The following is an 18,425-nucleotide window of genomic DNA, read 5'->3' on the forward strand; positions in this document are numbered from 1 at the left end:
TTCCCTTCTCTAAACCAGGGCAGGAGGCAGGAGGGATCTCCACGACCTTTTGAGGGGTGCCCCAACACAGGCTCCCATCTTTGGACTGGAATAAATCTCTTTTGGGGCAGGAGAGTTGCTTCTGGTTATGTAAGGGCAGGAGGAGCAGGGACCTCCTGCCTGTTGCCTTCAGTTGTGTCGATTATCACATTCCCAAATTGCTTTGTTGCAAATTATTTTAGGGCACAGTAATGTAGTTCTTACTCAGGAAGGTCTACAAGTTTTAATATCCATATGCAACTCGCCTTCAGGATTTCACCTCCAGCATATTAACACTGTGGAAAAAGGAAGTCAGCATGGAATCTCAGCTCTTATCATCAGCCTAGTACTCTGAATATTTAAGCTTACTTGAAAGCCTCTTTTTATAATTATGAAAAAAACATTAATATGGTAGAAGAGTTAAGAATCTCACTTTCCATTTCAATCATCTTATTCATATTCTGAGAATTTTAAGCTAGCGTTGAAAAATCCTTTTCTTATCACACCAGAGAGCCACATTCACCTTTCAGATATTTATTGATAATTAAAAATAGTAAGATTCCAATCACTCATATAAAAATAATAAACCTGAATAAAGCACAATGACTGGTAGAGCTGGGAGGAGGGTTCCTCCTTGGATGTTAGATTATTCCAGTCCTCATGGATTCGACAGGGCTGGAAGGATTTTTCCCGAGCACTGGCCAAATCCCACGCGGAAGCCGTTGCCCTGGCAGTAACCTAGGGACAGAAAACAACACACAGCTTGTTCTGTAAGGATTTTACCAGGAATAAAAGTGAATAAAGGCATAAAGAGACCAAAACCAAGTGAAAACATTTAAGAAATGCAATGAGGGGTAAAAAAAAGAGAACACCTGGAAGAGTTCAAGTAGCCCAGGAATATGAGAAAAAAAGAAGCACAAGCTGTTAGACACAGCAGTATGCAAGTTCAGTGAACTGATCAGAGAACAAACAAGATGTGCCTGCAATATTTCTGTTTTCAAACCTAACCTGCAGCACCATCAATCTTACCTGGCAAACTGATTCACTGCCTGGCCCAGCCCTGCAATTAATCAAGTAAATCTGGATTCTCTTTCTGCAGCATCAGGGCTGCTCTTGGGATATCCGGATGCTGACAGCCAGAGAGGCAGTCATTAAACCCCTCAGACAGCAGGACCTACCCTTGCAGAAGCTGTTTTGCTTGCTAAAGTCAAGTGGTTTAGTTCCATGAGAAATTCTGCATCTGACTCCAAGTTCTCATTAATCCTCTGTTATATAAGAGGGTGTGGAAGGTCTGCTGGCTGCTGCTGCAGAGCTCACGGGGCTGTGACAGCATCTCTGACTACAGGACAACTCCATCTCTCCCTGCTCCTGTGTGATGGAGGAGATGACGCTGGGACAGGGATGCTGCAGCTCCTCGTGCTGCCATGGGCCAGCCAAGCTGCTCCACAAACAGCAGCCACCAGCAAAGCTGCAGGCAGAGCAGGGGAGGGACACAGCCAGGGCCTTCTGGCCTGTCCGGGAAGTCTATTCTGGGAAGAAACAGCTGAGGAGACCTACTGTAGCCTTCTGCTACAGCAGCTGATCAAAGGAAGGACAAGTGGCAAATGCTGCATTTTAAGGACTGGTTTCATAGCTAGAGATGGATTTTCCTGATGAAAAATCACCTGCATGTGATAAAAAGCAGCTGCCTTCAAGAAGCTAAGAAGTAGCTCAAGAGAACAGACCCTAATTCCCACCCTTAGCACAGATCAGTGGAAACCTTCTCTGAGGAAGAGAAAGGGTGGGCTCGGGCTGCAGGGCAGCCAAAGTTACTGCAGCACAAAGAGAGACCCTGCCAGCTCTAACCCACAGTGCAGCTCTCACAGCCAGGCTGAAATGAAGTTTTCCAAGGACAGTGGTGCCACAGACACCGTCCTGGTGTCTGCCAGGTAATCCTCATCCATAAGTAAGGCACTGTAAGGCTCAGCTCAGCTTCCATTTGACTCATTAGGCTTCACTGCCAGCTTTCCTTTGAGCAGCAGCTGATTATTTCAGTCCAGTTTGGTTATCCCTGCTGTCAGGCACAATTTAGAGCAGCACCAAGGAGCAGCACACTGAACAAAGCGAGCCCTGTGCTGCCAGCAGCCCTGGCCTGAGCTCTGTGTGTGCCAAGGAGTTACTGAGAGGGCTTTGCAGGCAACTGCCAACACCAGGAGCAGCTCTTCCCCTGAAATGCTCCCTTCCCTGAGACACTCCTTGGGAGAAATATATTTCTCTCATTTTATGCATTAGGTCTCTGAAATAGGTCCCACACGGGGCGTAAGAATACAAAGCTGAAACAGGAAACTAGAAATGATGTGTTGAGCACTTGGCAGGAGCTTATGGCAGCGCCTTGGGAGAGGATGGAATAGCACCAGCCCTGCCCCAAGGGTGCCTTAAGGCACTGGGCCTGCTGTACATCACTAAATAGGAGCAGCTCCCAAAGTGCCCCAGCAGCACCGGGCTCCTTGCAATGCCCTGGCGTGCACAGCCACAAACTGTGCTGGTGTAAAACAGCCCAGCAGATCAATGAACATGGGACTGTCTCACTGCCTTCACCCAGCTCTGCAGCAATGCCACCATGCCATCTTTAAAGGTTAAAGACATTCAGGATTCAAAGTATTTAATTAATTAACATAGCTTGTCCTGCGTGTGAAGAACAATATGGCTCAGGCACTGGTCCCATTTTTTCTTGAGCTGGCTCCCCATGCCAGCAGCCCCCAAATTGTGAGGTGCTCCTTGCCAATAGGGATATCAGGGCGCAACTCCACAGGGATCTTCATCACTGTACCCTAATTTAGGGCTCCTGGCGTAGTTACTGGAGGGAGATTGGCGACTCTGGAGGGCAGTGTGGCACTTTGAATTGCCGGGGGAGTGTCCCTGGGTATATGGGGAGCCTGTAGAGAGCACTGTCAGATGTCTCCACGTTGCAGCATGAGCAGTCACTGGGCTGCTGGGAGGCTGAAGGATGTCAGAGGCATTTGGGAATCCTCGGGTTCATCACTTATGGCTCTCTCCAGTACCTCTCAATCTCCAGTTGTATCAGCATCTTCCTCTGTCAAACTAGCAGCACCTCACAGGAACACGATTTTCAGGGCTATTGGATGGGCTGCCAGGCAGGAGCCACGGGGCCTCTGGCTGCAGCACCACCAAAACCACTAAGGAGTCACTGTCAAGGGACTGGAATACATACATTACTTCCTTTTTTTTTTTGCCACAGAAAATTCTTGGCTTTTGTTAAATTTTTTTCAGAAAAAAAAAAAAGAGATCATAATTTGAAACTGTTTTGTCAAAAATCCTGAGAGTCCTGGCTGGATTGAGCAGGTACACAGGCACATATGAGCATCACACCGTGAGGCAGCTGCCCGGGTGTTCGTCACTCGCATTTTCTCTGCCCTCAGCCACGCCTGTGAAGTGTTTTCCCATCGCTTGAGCCATTTGTTCCTGTGCAGGTATCTCTGATCACATCAGCAGGATGGAGCTGCTCAGAGCCAGGTGTGGCACTGGCTGGGCCTCAGCTGGTGACGCACAACATCCCACAGGACATTCCCTAAAATCTCAGTAGATGACATAGCAAAGACATTGCAGGCTTGAACCAAAAGTTTCTCATGGCTGTTCTTGCCAAATATTTGCTGCCACAAAGATGAGAGGAAAGGAAAAAATAGATTTGTTTTGCACTAGGCTTTGGGTTAAGAAGAAGCAGGAGTGGGATTTAGATCACAAAACACTGTGGTAGATTTTAATTCATAAAATCCTTAGATTATCAAGATGAAAGCTAAAACGTGTCTCAGCATGAAACAGCTCTCAAGCAGAGCCCTTTTCAGAGGGGAGCTGGGCAGCTGTTCCAGCAGGCTTCATGCTGTTTCCCACATACTTCATTTGCAACACACTCCATTGAATATGCCTAGGTTACAAATGAAATATTATTTGAAAAATAACTTTTTTCAGCATTTGCCAAGCTCTGCTCCACATGCGAACTTGGACTGGGGTGGAAGCAATACATCAACTGCTCCTAGTCCCAGGGTATTTTTGCCCATAAAGGCAAACCTACCTCCATCATCTCCTTGGTGCTCACACAGTGGCATAACAAGAGCATTAAGGACTTAGCAAAGCAAATAATCTCATCTAGAAAGCATTTATGGCAGGGAAATTTCCATCCACCTTCTTGAGCCTCCTGACAGGTAGGATGGAAACAACTGTGCTTGCATAGCAGGTATGTATAGAGTAGCCCAGCTCCACACCAGGTGCCTGTCCTGCTGGGATCAACCTATGGAAATGTGTCCTTGCTGCAGTGTAAGAGCAGTTATCCAGCCATTACCTGTCAGAATTACTTCGTCTCCATCCTGCAGGAATTTACGAGACTGTCCACTGCCAAGGGGGATTTCTTTTGTTCCATTCCAGGACAGCTCCAGCATGGAGCCAAAGCTCTCTGGCTCCTGCAGCAAGAGTTCATAAACAAATAAACAATTTTTTAGTATCTTTCCTGCTGTTCAGCTTCTTGCTGCTGGGAGCAGACAAACAAGTATGTTACCTCTACAGAACAGAGTTTTGCTGTTGATTTAATTCATTGATACATTGGGTCCTTTTCCTGACTTTGCATTTTAATTGCTGGTTGGCTATTAGCAGTGGTGCTTACAGCTGTTACCTGGTGTACTTAACACAGTGTTCAACCTGTTAAAGCAGTTTGGGTCTGCCACAGCAAGAATGGAAGCAAGTGGAGGAAACTTCTACAAATCCAGTGCTTTTATGTTGTCACGTTTAAGATTTTTAATTACATTTTGTTCTTCAAAAGAACAAAAAGCTGGTGAGTGTTTGTGAGTCTTTAATGTCATTCTGCAGTACAATAATTTGAAGATTCAAAAAGCACCTCAGAAATGCTCAAAAGAGAAGTACAGGCAGCCCAGCTTGCAAACAGCTTACCTGAGGCTGTCTTTGCAACGGCGTGTACAGGATTTGTATTTGGTGTTCCAGAAAGTGAGAGCTGGCCATATATTGCAGCCACTGTCCATATGGCAGCTCAAGGGGAGTAACAGCTTGTGAAGCTGGCTCCAACTTCATTGCAGAAACTAAAAGTTGCACCCAGGCACCTTTCACATTCTTTTCAGAAATAAAAAGCTGCACTTCACAGAGGGTAAATAGATTGGGAGGATGCTTCCACACAGAAGTTAATCTGCATTTGTTGGAAAATAGTTCTTAGGGAAAGAAGTAGGAGAGATCAAAACCCCAAAACTCAACCACATGAAAAACCAGCCAAACAAAAACCCTACCCAAACCAAACCACTTCTCAGGGTGATTTTGGGGCTACCAAAGCAGCAGCCCAGCGTGCCAGGGAAAGAACTGCAAATGGTTTCGTGGTGCTCAGGTCAGGCAGGGCTTAGACCCAAGCCGTGCTCAGTTGGTTTCAAGTTGCTGACCAGTGGCTGTCATTGTTTCAACACTTACAGGTCCACTGATGGTGCCAGAGGCCAGGAGGTCTCCAGGTCTGAGGTTGCAGCCATTGATGGAATGATGAGCCAGCTGCTGTTTCATGGTCCAGTACATGTGCTGGAGGAAGGAGGAAGAGGAGGCTAAAGCAAGGAGGCAACAAAGGATGAACCTCTCGGGTGGGCCATTAGGCTGTGCAGAATGGAGTCATGTGGCCTGGCCTATGGCATTCATAAAACCCACATTTTAACATGCAATTTAAAAATCCCTTTAAATTTTTCTTATTTCAGCTGGATGTCATTTTCCCTCTTCTTCCTCTCTAAGGCCAGTACTGCTGACCCAGGCTCCCTGATTACACCCAGTATTTTAACAGCCTTATAGGAAAATCTACTTATTACTGATTTGCTGACTACTGATTTACTGATTAAGGTAATTACCATGCAAAGAGCCAAATGTGAATATGAAATTGATTGAGAATTGCTGCAGCTGGCACATAAATCTCCTGGCTTCAATCAGGGGGTGGAGGCAGAGCCACCACGCTGCCCACAGAGGGGATGGGGCAGACCCAGGCTGGCAGCAGTGAGTGGCATCTAAATTAGAGCTGTGGCTGCAGAGCTGTACTGCAAGAGGCATTTCCCTCTTCCTGTAGAACTCTGTCCTCACAGCTCCCCACCAAATGGGCACAGAGCTAAGGATGCTCTGAGCACCCCAAACCCAGCAGCAGGAAGAGGTGCCCCCCCATCGAGCATTCAGGTGTTTCCATCTCACAGGGGGGAACTATCACCATCTTCCAATTTTTTCCCCCTCTGTCTCCTATGCAGACTCAGATCTGATCTTCAGCTGCACTGGAACAGGCTACCCATGGAAGTGGTGGATTCACCATCCCTGGAAGTGTTCAAAAGCTGTGGGGATGTGAGGGACATGGTTTAGTCGTGGGCTTGGCGGTGCTGGGTTAACATTCGGACTCGATGATCTTGGAGATCTTTTCCAACCTTAGTGGTTCAGTGATTCTGTTCTATGACTCTAATGCAAAGAGCAGTGTTTGAAATTGCCTAGGGCTGGAGCTGATGGCATCAGCAAGATTGCAAATAAACAAAAGATACTGGAGTCTTACCTTGAAATTGGATCTGCATACAGTAGTTGGTGTGCTCATTCCTTCTCCTGCAGAAAATAAAGAATAAGAAAGAAAGAAGCAATTTGTTTGTGTTGGATGAATGATGTTGGAGTCTTTTTATTTTACAGATGGATGGAAACTTCTTTTATCATTGTAATCCCTAGTGAGAAACCAGTAATAACATTTTTTATTGCTATGAAGACCAGGATTTCATAGGGAACAAGTGTGGGGATTGCACTGCAGTAGCATCAAGCTGCCCATTTCCTACTCTCTGCTCTCCTATAGGAAAACCACCTGGACCTAGTGGTCAGCAGGGCCATAAGGTGGGGGCTGAGCTGGGTTAACATCTGGATCCCACACAAACCTGCTTATTCCACACCCTGATGACCCCTGCTGATGCGAGGAGACCCCTCAGGGACCCTCCTCAAGGGGAGCTGACCACCTGGGGGGCATTCCCTGCTGGGCACAGCAGGGAGCAGGAGGAGCTCTGCCTCTTTCTGTGACAGAGGCAATCTGGGCAAAGAGGGAAAAGAAGGAGTGCAGAGCCCAGAGCAAAGCGCCTGAAAGGTGTGGTGGTGCCACAATATTTAATTGGCAATTTCAGCTTTGCAACCCACTCAGCTTTGCCCTACCTTTAATAGCAACAAAGAGCTTGATGTCGAAAGTGTAGGGCTCTTTATCCTGAAGGTAGGGCAGCGGCTTAGGATCCTAAGAGCATATAAAACACATCATAGTCTGAACAAAAAGAAAGGAAAAAAATCCACAAGCCATTCCAGTGAGTATTTGTGTACCCAGCCTGTGCTGCACAACCCATTCACTTCACCCTTCCTACTGCTCAGATTATCACTGTGTTTGGTCTCATGCACACACTTTTAAAGTTCTTCCTGAACAGATATGATACCCATATAATCCAATTCCTTTTTCTGCACAAGGTTTGCAAAAGCCATGTCCATCATTTCAGCATGGATGTTAATCCAGCACAAAGGGAGTGCCAGCACACCTTTGCTCTGTGCCTACACAGAAAAGATGGTGAGGTCTCTGCAAGACTCTGTTATCTTTTCCAGTTTTAACCACCTACATAATGTAGACAACTGGATATGCTTGAACAAAGTGTTCTGGCTTGACTCCACCCTCCCTCCACCACTTGCTGGCTGCTAAGTGCTACTAGAGACCCAGAAGAAGCTCTGATTAGTTTATTTTCCAGGTGTTTTAGAGATGATTTTTCTGTCCTGCTCAAGCAGGATGACAGCACACCATGTGCCAGGGCCAGTGACACCAATGAGCATTTGAACTCAGAGGCCTTCATCTGCTCAGAAGCAGAATCACAACTGTAAATTCCATGGAGACAATCCTTGGCATGGATACAGCTCAGTGATTTCTACTGATAGGATCTTCCAGCTCTGCTGACATTTTCCCAGCACTGCTTTTCCTTTATTTCAGCCCTTTCCCTTGCTGACCTGGACAGGGTTTGGCAACACAAATGGCATGAGAGCTTCCATGGTGACAACCCACGGAGAGATGGTTGTGCCAAGGCTCTTGCTCAGGAAAGGACCCAGAGGAACATATTCCCACTTCTGGATGTCACGGGCTGGGAAGAGAACATCCAAAGCAATGCAGGTAAATATATCCTAGGAATTGCACATCCATCAGACCCATGAAGCAGTAACATGAATTGAAAATGTTATCCCCGCCCTTTTCCAGCTGTTGTGCCCAAATCCTAATTTAAATCCATCCATTTCGAAGCTTCAACCCAATTTTCTTACATCAGATAGATTAGGAAGGCAAACCAGCAATAAGTAAAACAAACCAGGCCCTATTTAACCAGTATTTTTACCTCCAGTTTAATTAATGCTTTTATACCCAGATACTTGTCTTTGCCACTCATAGGGAGAATTTCAACAAGTTAAGTCCTTGCAGAGACTGAGGGATTTGTGATTGCCAAATCCTTTTCCTGACACTGAAACCAATCACCATCCTTGGTATCACCATTCTTAGGACTCCTCCATCCCTGCCCAGAAGAAACTAGACTGATATTAGCTCTTCCATAAGTAAATAAATCTTCATTAGGCAGAAATTCCTGGTTCTGCTAATTGATCGAAGCCAGATTGATACAGGCACTGAAAAATACAGGCAACACTTTATTTTCATCCCTTTCAATTGTACCCAGTGGTTTCAGGGATCAGCGTTCTACTACTAAAATATGGAATTTATCCCTCTCCAGGGCTTCCCATGGTGCTGTAACCCCCTCTCCAGGCAGATCCCCACAGCACCGGTTACCGCTCCAGTCGTTCATCAGGACCATCCCAAAGATGTGCTCCTGGGCTCTGCTGATGGGAATGGGCTCCCCATACTTGTTTCCAGGGCCTACAAAGAATGCCTGAAATCAAAAAGCAACATGTTGATTATGTTTTTGAACTTAAAAATCTTTACTGCTCAGAGAGTTACAGACAGCAGCAACAGAGGCTGGGCAGGATGGGTTTTGCACCATTTCCCACACACATTTGGACAAAACCCATGGCCTACTCCCCTTTTCTTCCCCTCCATGAAGCTGGCAGGCTTGAATTACTTAAGAGCTCTGTGTTGCTAAGAGACAGACATTAAACAAGGACACGATGTTGTCAAAATGCAGGAGGAGAAATGTTCCCTCCTAATTACAGTCTGGATTCAGGACAGGTTTGCCCACTGAAGGGACTGATTGCTGCAGGCAGTGACCGGGAAGGAGTTTAAAGTCATCCAAGGGGATACTGAATGTGGCTGGAGCCTGGTGAGACAGTGGGGAAGAACAGGCAGGTGGAGAAATGTGCCCAACCAAGTAAAGCAGGCCATGAACTGGGTGCCTGCACCGGCTCCGTTAAGAATCTACAAACTGCACATGCAGAGGATTCCACAAGGAATCTCAGCTGTCTCTTTCTGTCTACAATGTGGAAGTTTTTCCTTTTTCTTTCACAGCAGGCAGCAGTAGAACTCAGGCTGGGAAGCAGAGCTATGAAGCAGAGCTATGGCAGCACCACAGGAACCCCACTTTATGGGACTTCATCCCCCCCTTATAGCACTGATTGGCAAAGCACAGAGCATTAAAGACTTTCACTTCATTTTTATAACCATTTTCATCAATAATACACTTCTTCCACTTCTTTTTTTTTAAAGGGGAAAGATTGGGAATAAATCATTAAAAAATTATATAAGCCATTAAAATGATATAAATCTTAATGAACAATCCTATGAAACTCCCCCTTCTGGATCACACTAAGCCACGGCATGATGTGCCTTCCCAACATGTTTTTTTACAACACCCACAGCACAGGTTTCAGCTTTCCAGGCAGGAGAATGAGGATTTGAATCCCACTCCCAAGAACTCAGGGCTTCCTCTGCTCTAGCTCAAGGTGCAGACAGCCTGTACTTCCAAACCCCCAGCTGTCCACTGAAAGATCCTGGCTGCAGTGCAGAGGTAACTGCTAGCCAGGAAACAGGCTGTGGTGGCTGATGGAAAGAATTCTGCTGCCTGACTGCACCACGGGTGCTCAGCTTTGGCCAGGTGAGCTTTTTCCAGCCTGAGAGCTGCATGAGCAAACCTCCCAATGAGCTAAGGCACCCCGCTCCTCATCCAAAGGGAAGGTTTGCACCACAGAAGTCTTCACTGCCTGTAGCACTGACAGCTCAGAGAGGAACACAGGAATGGACCCTATGGGACATTCTGTTTAGAAGAAGCTAAACCCACCCTTTCTTCCCCGTTTCTATTTTAATGTTTTTCAAGTCATAAGGAGAAAAAAAAAAAGACCCACTCACCATTTCTAACTCGATATCCAGACGTTTACAAGCACCAAACACTGGAGGTTTATCTGGGGGTAGAAGAAAGAATATTTTACATCAGGGGCACAGGTAGGAAAATAGATGTCCAGCAGAAACAGCAGTGGTGCTGCTTGGCATGGAACAGAAAATGGGCTTAAACCAGGGCTTTCTCTTGCCCTGACCCCAGGCTGGGCTTTAGGCAAGGAATCCCAGACCCTTCCACTTCACTAATTTATGATGCGGAGTAAAATTAAAAACCAAAGTAAGTAACAATCCACATTAAAATCCTCCCACAGACTCACCATTGTCAGGTTTCGTTTGCCCCACAGGTCTCCGGATGGGCGTCCCAGACACCACAACAGACGATGCCCGGCCGTGATAACCCACAGGTAGGTGCAGCCTTGAGAAAGAGCACCACAGTGCCTGGGTTAGCTGTGTGCCAGAGCAGCTTTTTGGGCTGGAAGCACCAAGGGAGTGTGAGGTACAAGGAGAGGGAGCTCTGTATAGATGGGCACAGACCTAAGCACCTCACTGATACAAGGATGGAAGTGAAATGTAATCCAGAGCTGTGTTGCAGTCTTAATGCACTTCTGTGCCACTTCTCCGATTAATTCCTTGGATCTTAAACTCTGCTTTCTTGTCACTCAGCAAAACCTTTTTTTTTTAGGTGTATTTGTCTTTGAACTGGGGGGCTGCACAGTAACTGCTGTGGGGGGTAATGAAGGGCAGTGCAGATTCAGCTGAGGCTGGGGACATGTGGGGTTGGGTTCTGGTATTGAACTCTGGACAACACTGATTCTCAGCTGCTGTGAACTGAAACCAGTGTGATCCTGAAAAAATACTCAGACCTTTAAAACATCACATATATGTACAGATAAGCCTGCAAAATATCTCTGCACTAGAGAATAATCCAAGCCACCCACCAGTTTGGCATCAGAGCGTTCTCCTTCCCCCTGAACATGATCCCAACGTTTGTGGCATGCTGGCGTGAAGAATAGAAGTCAGTGTAATCTCCTGCAGGAGGAAAAAAGCCATAAAATAGGGATCAGTGGCAGGAAAGTCCCTCATCTGCGGGGGCTAAAGCACATCATACACTCCTGGCAAAGAAAAGAGCAGGAGAGGAGACAGTGAGAGCGCTCGGGGGATGTCATTAATAGCATAAAGGGGTGATTAACAGCTCACCTATAAATTATGCAGGCAAAAAATGTCTTTTTTTTCCTTAAGTCTCCGGTAGAGAAGAGGAGGGAAAACGCAGGACATAAAGCAGCAGCCCCCTTTCCAGAGACAAGGCAATTCCCGCTGCTTTTCCTCTTGCCGGCGGTACCCGGCGCAGGGACTCGGCAGATACTCAGGGCATCTGCTGCCCTCTGCTGCCATCCCTGCAAACAGCTCCCACCCTCCGCATCCACGGGAAAACCCAGGCAAGGAGGGGGAAAGCTCAAACTGGGAAGGTGCGTTTGCATTTTGCTCGTTGGTGAGCTCAGTGAGTTATCCAGCAGCGCCAGGAGGATCCAGCAGAAAGGTATCCCCTGGATTCCCAGCCTCGCAGAGGAGGATCCAGCCACTCAGGAGAAGCAGGAACCACACACAGGACAGAGCTGCTCCTGAGTGCTGTGGAATCCTGAATGCATTGTGTCTGTGTGATACAGCTCCGTCACACGACGGCAGGGCTCCGTTCCCAGCACTCGTGGGAGCCGGGAGCCAGCAATTTTCTGACATGTTCAACCTGGAACTATTTTCAGGAAGGTATCACACCTATGGGAACTCCTCATGGTTCCTCTGGGACAGGCTAGACTTTGTCCCAAAGCAGGGCTGTCCCCCGTGGAAGGCAAAAGCCAGATCAGAACAGAGTTTGGATGGAAAATGGGCGAGTTCACATCCCTGCCCCTGTGAAGGTTCTGCCCTCAAGTGACTTTGATCAAGTTGGTTTGGGTCCAAAAACAAACTCCTGTTGAAAACAGAAAATGCTTATGTATCTATATGAATATATTAATCCCAAAGCAGTCCATGGCCTCATGGGAGTGGAGGCAAGATCTGGGATGCAGAGTAATGGTCTGGGAGTGGAAACTCATGCTTGTTTATAAGGCTGTGCTGGAGTATCTGCCTTGGAAACTTTGCAATCCCTGAATTATTTTCTGATGGCAAAAGGGGAAATTTTTGGAAACTGAACAAGTGTTTCTTGCCTGGCTCTAGTCACAAAGGCCTTCAGTGATGCCAACCTGATGACAGGAGTTATGTACCACCAGACAGCCCTGATTTAGAGGAAATTGCATCCAGGAGTGTTCTGGCTGCTATTGAGCTTCCCCAGGCTTTTATTCTTGTGCCACGGACAGCACCTACCTTTCATTATGTACAATAATCTACTTCTGACTGCTGCAAACCACATTCCCTGTCACAGCTATGATCTGTCTGAGCAGGCTGGAAATAAAGCAGCTGCTCCATGTGGGAGCAAAGGGCAGTGCTGAGGAGCCCCTGGCTGCAAGGGACTCACCGATGTGGGCGGGCAGGTGCATCGTCGCAGAAGCTTGAGGTACAAATGCTCTGAAATGAAAAGTGATGCCTTCAGATCTCGGAAAACTTGCAGCTCCCACCCGTAAGAAGTGTGGAAGAGGCTGGCTCGCTCTCCCAGCTCCTTCCTTAACTTAGTTTGCAAAGCCTTGCAGCAAAAAGACCTTGCAGAAAAGCTGGTGACTGCCCAGGCTGCTGTTACTGGGATGGTTACACCAAAAGGAGCAGCTGTAAGGGCGTGTGAGGAGGGGGCATCCCTGGGGCTGGCTGGATTCCCAAGGGGTGCAGAGAACCCCTCAGTGCCCATGCCCAGGACACCACCACCTCTGCTGCATGGGAAGGATGAGTTCATGGCATGTGGCTCTTGGGGTGTCTGATGTGAACTGCTGGCCCCGCTCAGGGAAGATCCATGTGGCAAGCAGCAGTTCAACCCCTCTCCTGCACAGGGGAGCCTAAATCCTCCCAATCTCCCTGGCAGGACAGGGAGGAACAGCTCCTGCTCACTGCCAGGGCAGGCACTTGGGGTGTTAAAAGCATCACTCTGGACAAACGAGAGGTGTGGGATTAATGGACACACACGCTTTCCACCAGCACAGCACAGAGCACAGTCCTCCTCTCCTGCCCCTACACCACTGCACTGCCCCAAATCTGAAGCTGACTCGTGACCACATACTCAGTTTTAGCAAAGTCGAGTGGTTGCTGAGGACAAACTGGGGGGGGTCTCCCCATGGCTGCTCCAGGTGTGACAGGCAGGGAGGGAGGCACAGGGGGAGGTGGGAGAGGTGGGGACCCTTGAAGCTGTGTCTCCATGGAAGGCCATGGTGAAGGGGCCGTGGTCAGAGGACCAGCCCAGCCCACGCCTGGGCAGCCCCACTCAGCCTCCACAGAGGCAGCAGGTCCGGACACACCCCAGGGCAGAGCTCGCTGTTTCCAGCTGGAGGGTGACACCCTGGATCTGCGGGCAGTCACAGGATTAATCAGAGATTAATCTTTACGTAATTAAGAGAAGGAAGCACTCAATGTGCACAAACACCAGTTAATTCCCGTGTAGGAGGCAGGTGGCCACGTCAGTTGGTTTTGGTGCCCTGTCACTCAGGTGACATCTCACTGTGCCTGCAGCCACTCTCTGTTCCCTCACCTTCTCCTCAGCTCCACGTTGTCCCTCAGGGTGGGCTCTCCAGCTGACAGCAGCCTCTGCAGGAAAGCCCTGGCTTCACTCCACGCCGGCCGGCCCAGCCCCATGAAGGCGTTCAGGGTGGGCTGACAGCCACACAGAGGTGGGGGGAGAGAAAAGACCACATTTTGCTTATTCTTCACATGCAGGAAGATGTCCCACACTTTCACCCTGGTGTTGGAAGCCCCTGGCCAGGGTTATGCAGCTGCCTGCACCCCCATCCACACACCACAAGCCCTCTGCAGCAGGACCTGCCAGATGTTTGCATCACCCCATCCTAACACACCACTGCAGGCCCTGGTGGCTTTGGTATCTCAACCAGCTGCAGCCAGAGGTCATTTGTATTTGCCTTTATCCTTAACATAACCTCCCTGTCATTAATATCCCATCCGTGGAGTGTTGAAGGCACAAAGAGGAGTGAATTAACATTTAGGGCTTCATGTCAGACCCCTGCATTGCCAAAGGCTGATGACACTTTCCTGGGAAATGACCTTTGGACTCCTAACACCCCTGCTCTCCTTGCTATGACACCTGTGATGGTTTTTTGCTCTACCAGAACCCGCCTGACAACATATCTCCAGTTCATGTTCATTATCTCACCACAAGTTGCTAAAGCCCCTTATGGAATATTTCTAAAATGCGTGTGGAAATTAGAACAGGCTCTGATAAATACCTGGTCAAAGACGTGCTGGTGTTTGGCAAGAGCTGGTCCATTGAAAAGATGTTTAATGACGCTGAGATCCAAAATCTGGTCTCCAATTGCTACCCCAAGCCTGTGCCGAGGCTGCAAAGCATCGAGACATGGGGGGGGAAGAGAAGAAAAGTTTATGCTTGTACCCAAAAATGCCCCAAAGAGGGCATAGAGGAAGACAGTGACCACAGAGGGTTTAACCCATCCAGGACAAAGGTCTGGTACCACAGCAATAGACCACCAAGAGCCAGTCTGAGTCTGGCTGCTGAAAAATGCTCAGACCCATGGGCAAAGCAGCACTGGCAGACCTTGAGGGGTGGAAAAGAGCTCATCCCCACCTTTTGGGGAAAGGACAGCACAACAAGCAGAGGTTTCTTTCCCTGCCCTCTTTCCCCTAGAAGTATTTGTGACAAGCATTGCAGAGCAAGCTCATAAGTCTGGAACAAGCTGTGAAGTAGGAAAATGCTCCTGCTCCTTCTGCAAGCAGGGAGGGGCTACGGGCAGGATGGATCCCATCCCTCTGGGCATGCCATTGGAGAAACAGGCATTTCTGCACCCTCAGCTCCTCTACAAAAGACTGAGGATGCTCTGGACTCCTCTGGTGACACCAGGAAGGCAGCACATCATGCTCGGGCACAGGATTCCTGTGCCACATCGGACGAGGCTGCCCTACATCACCCATCCTCACACCATGCCAGGAGCCCAGGACTCGCATGCCAAGCCCAGGCTGGATCCCCACTGGATCCTGGCTGCAGGATCAGCATCCCACACACACAGGGGAATGTGGCTGCAGCCCCTGACAGATGCAGCCCAGGACACAAAGCTCCTGTTCATGTCCCGGGCGCGTGCGGAGCCGGCGGCGACGGCGGGGCAGCAGCACCGACAGACCCACGGCAGCTGCACAGGGCAAGAACACACCACAGCCCCCATTTATTTGTCTCTAGGACACAAATAGAGACAAACTATTGCAGCCACTCTGAAAAGCAGCTCACCAAGGTAACCATTTTCAAAGATCCATGCTATTAAACCTATTTTTTAACCTTTAATTTCCAAACAAGATTCCAAAAGTGGTAGTAAGTATTTATTCAGCAAACATTCCTGCAGAAAAAAACCTAAAGGTTACATCAGGTTAATCTGTAACTGGGATCGTCAGGAATGACACCAATTGTTTGAGCCTGAAATCATTAAAACATTCAGCTACTATCAGAACATTGTTCTCCTAAATAATTTCTCTAAGTCTTGCCTGTCATTTCATAGAGTATGAGTGAAGATTTTTTTTCAGAGAACAGTAACTGAGGAAGGCAGAAAAATAATCCAAACTTGCCAGATAACAGCACGCACATCTAGGAATAGATTAAACACCATCTCAGCTTTATCTTTGGAAAATACCACATCAGAAAACACAATCTTGTGGTTTAAATTTTTTTTTAAATCTACACAGATAAGCAGTAGAAACCAGGAGATAATCATGAAGTTTCCATAAGCAATGACAAATAAATTCTCCACTTTTTCCTTCTGAGAAGCAGCTCTTGGCTTGTTCCCCTTTCTCCAGGACACACCTCTGGAGCTCCATCCCATCAGGCACTCGGAGGTGTGAGGTTCAGCCCAGCTGGGCTCAGTTCTCATGAAAATTGGGAATTGGGAGCTACCTCCTTGGCAGAAAGGTTGAGCCACGTTTTCTTATGTGCTCATAAAATAGAAGGCCTGGAGCTGGCTCAACCTGCAGGCTTTGGGCCCAGCTTTAAACAGGACACATTTGTACACGTTTAATGCAGCATTGCATAAACATAGGCAGCAATAAAACAACAGGTCAGCTGCAAAAACAGGTAAAACACGCATTTGGTGTCCTGCTTTAATGCTTTTGCAGCCACCAACAAACTCCCCAAGAGCAGTAGTTAATGGGGCTTCTTTAGGGTCATGGTGTGATTACAGTCACAAAGAAAATGGACTGAGTTAAAAACCAAAAAAATTGAGTGTGAAATGCACCATGCCTCCACGTAGGGAGTGAAAGGGTCAAACACAGATCTAATGATGTCACAAAAATGGTCAAAAACACACAACAACAAATACTGTACTTATTAACCAAAGTACTTCTCAGCAGTAGCAACACTTCTGATTTCTCTTATGCAGTTTCAAAGAAGCTGACATCAAAATAACCACCCTAAGGAAACAGACAGTGTGGCAGCCACAGTTTTGCCATCAAGTCAGGAAGCCTGTGTGTCAGGCTGGGAAGTCTTCCTTTATCCCACATTGCTGGCAGATTCTGCTCCCTCATAGCCCTAACAATTACACCACCTCAAGAACAAAGTTTGCTGTTACTCACCTCCTCCTTCGTGGAGAAAACCCCATAGGGGAGATTTTGGAGAGGAAAATCTGAGTCCTTGTCTACCTGGATGAAAGACATGCTGAACCCCAAGCAGTCCGTGCTTACACACAGCTCCCACCTCCCAGGTGCTAAGTGCCTCTGAGGAAGAAGATCCTCTCCAGGTGGCATAACCCAGAGCAGAGGAGCATCAAATCCCACCCCTCTGTCCTCAGACACAAACCAATCGCTGCTCTGTCACCATCCCACCCCTCTGCCTGGCCCCTGGCAGTGGTTAATCAGTGCCAGAGATTTGCCTGAGTCAGCAGCTGTTAATTGTTCCCAGCCAGGCAGTGACCCTGGTGAAATGGGGTCTTCCTGCTCACAGTTACCTCTCCTGGAGGTATTTAGAAGATGGGTAGACGTGGCACTTAATTTAGGGGTGGACTTGGCAGCACTGGGTTAGGGCTTGATGTTCTTGGAGGCCTTTTCCAACCTTAACACTTCCATGATTTTACAAACCCTCACATGAAACCCAGGCCTTCCCATGACAGGGGAACCTCGCTGCGGGTGAAGGATCCAACAGCTCTAAGACAGAGGCAACTGCCCTCATTCACCTTCAGAGGGGTCACTTACATGCCAGCGCCCTGGTGAAATGATTCCATCACACTGATTCTCCCACCACGAGCTCAGGGGCCCTTGAAGTTGCACAATTCACACGTGAAACTGCACTGTGTGTGGTTTTCAGTTTTGCAATGCTGCTGCACCGCACTGAGTCCTTCCATTTTCTCCATGTTAAAACCAAAGACACATGTGCAGCCACCCATAAAGAGCAGGGAGGCTGGTACTTCTGCTCCCAGTCCCAGCTTTCTCCTACCTGCAGGAGAAAATTCACTCATTTTCCAAAGTAGAAACCAATGAGGAAACATCCTTGAAATTAGAACTAAATAGCAAAGACCACCTCTCTCCAATAAAAAGAGGAAGATACTTGTGAATGCCAAGCAAAAGAATTGGTTTGCTGCTCAACCTTTTTTTTTTTTGGCAGAAGAGGCCTTAGAAAAAAATGCAGCAAATTGTACAGCCAGGGATTCAGTGCAAGATAACCTAACAGCATCATCTGTGACAGCTGCTCACTTGCTGAGACACAAGCTCACAAGGTGCTGTTTAAAAAGGGGTCTTATTTAAACAACACAATGCCCCTAGCATGAACTTGTGGAGGATTTCCTGTAAAATTTCCCCCGACTGTTGGAAATGCTTTAAACACAGTGAAGATGTTTTGTGGCCAGATTATAGGATCTGGGTTATAGAACCTGCTTATTCCAAAACTGAAACAAAACCACATTGAAAGTCTGTTCCAATACAGTGTCCAACGTGAGGAGACAGATTT

The 18,425-nt window shown here is 47.8% G+C and overlaps 1 protein-coding gene across 1 annotated transcript; it reads right to left on the minus strand.

The window, feature by feature from the left end:
• Positions 1 to 536: 536 nt before the first annotated feature.
• Positions 537 to 17,229, minus strand: FAH (fumarylacetoacetate hydrolase). Its single transcript, XM_042039014.1, has 14 exons — positions 17,060 to 17,229; positions 14,719 to 14,829; positions 14,010 to 14,131; positions 12,855 to 12,904; positions 11,287 to 11,377; positions 10,666 to 10,763; positions 10,361 to 10,413; positions 8,852 to 8,951; positions 8,032 to 8,162; positions 7,207 to 7,282; positions 6,575 to 6,621; positions 5,479 to 5,580; positions 4,355 to 4,472; positions 537 to 756 (listed from the first exon to the last, which is right to left on the minus strand). The coding sequence occupies exons 1-14, from the start codon at positions 17,138 to 17,140 to the stop codon at positions 677 to 679; spliced, it is 1,260 nt and encodes a 419-aa protein (XP_041894948.1). The 5' UTR covers positions 17,141 to 17,229; the 3' UTR covers positions 537 to 676.
• Between the last annotated feature and the right edge of the window lie 1,196 nt (positions 17,230 to 18,425).

This window comes from Corvus kubaryi, unplaced genomic scaffold, assembly GCF_017639235.1.
Source record: "Corvus kubaryi isolate FWS band 111438036 unplaced genomic scaffold, C.kubaryi_AGA036_p1.0 37394, whole genome shotgun sequence".
NCBI classification, from domain to species: Eukaryota; Metazoa; Chordata; class Aves; order Passeriformes; family Corvidae; genus Corvus; species Corvus kubaryi.

Coding starts and splice junctions, on each gene's coding strand:
- FAH (XM_042039014.1), bottom strand. CDS start 17,140: ATGTCTTTCATCCAGGTAGACAAGGACTCAGATTTTCCTCTCCAAAAT. Junction 11,378..12,854: donor GCACCTGCCCGCCCACATCG/GTGAGTCCCTTG, acceptor TTCCTCCTGCAG/GAGATTACACTGACTTCTAT. Junction 7,283..8,031: donor TGTTGCCAAACCCTGTCCAG/GTCAGCAAGGGA, acceptor ATATGCTCTTAG/GATCCTAAGCCGCTGCCCTA.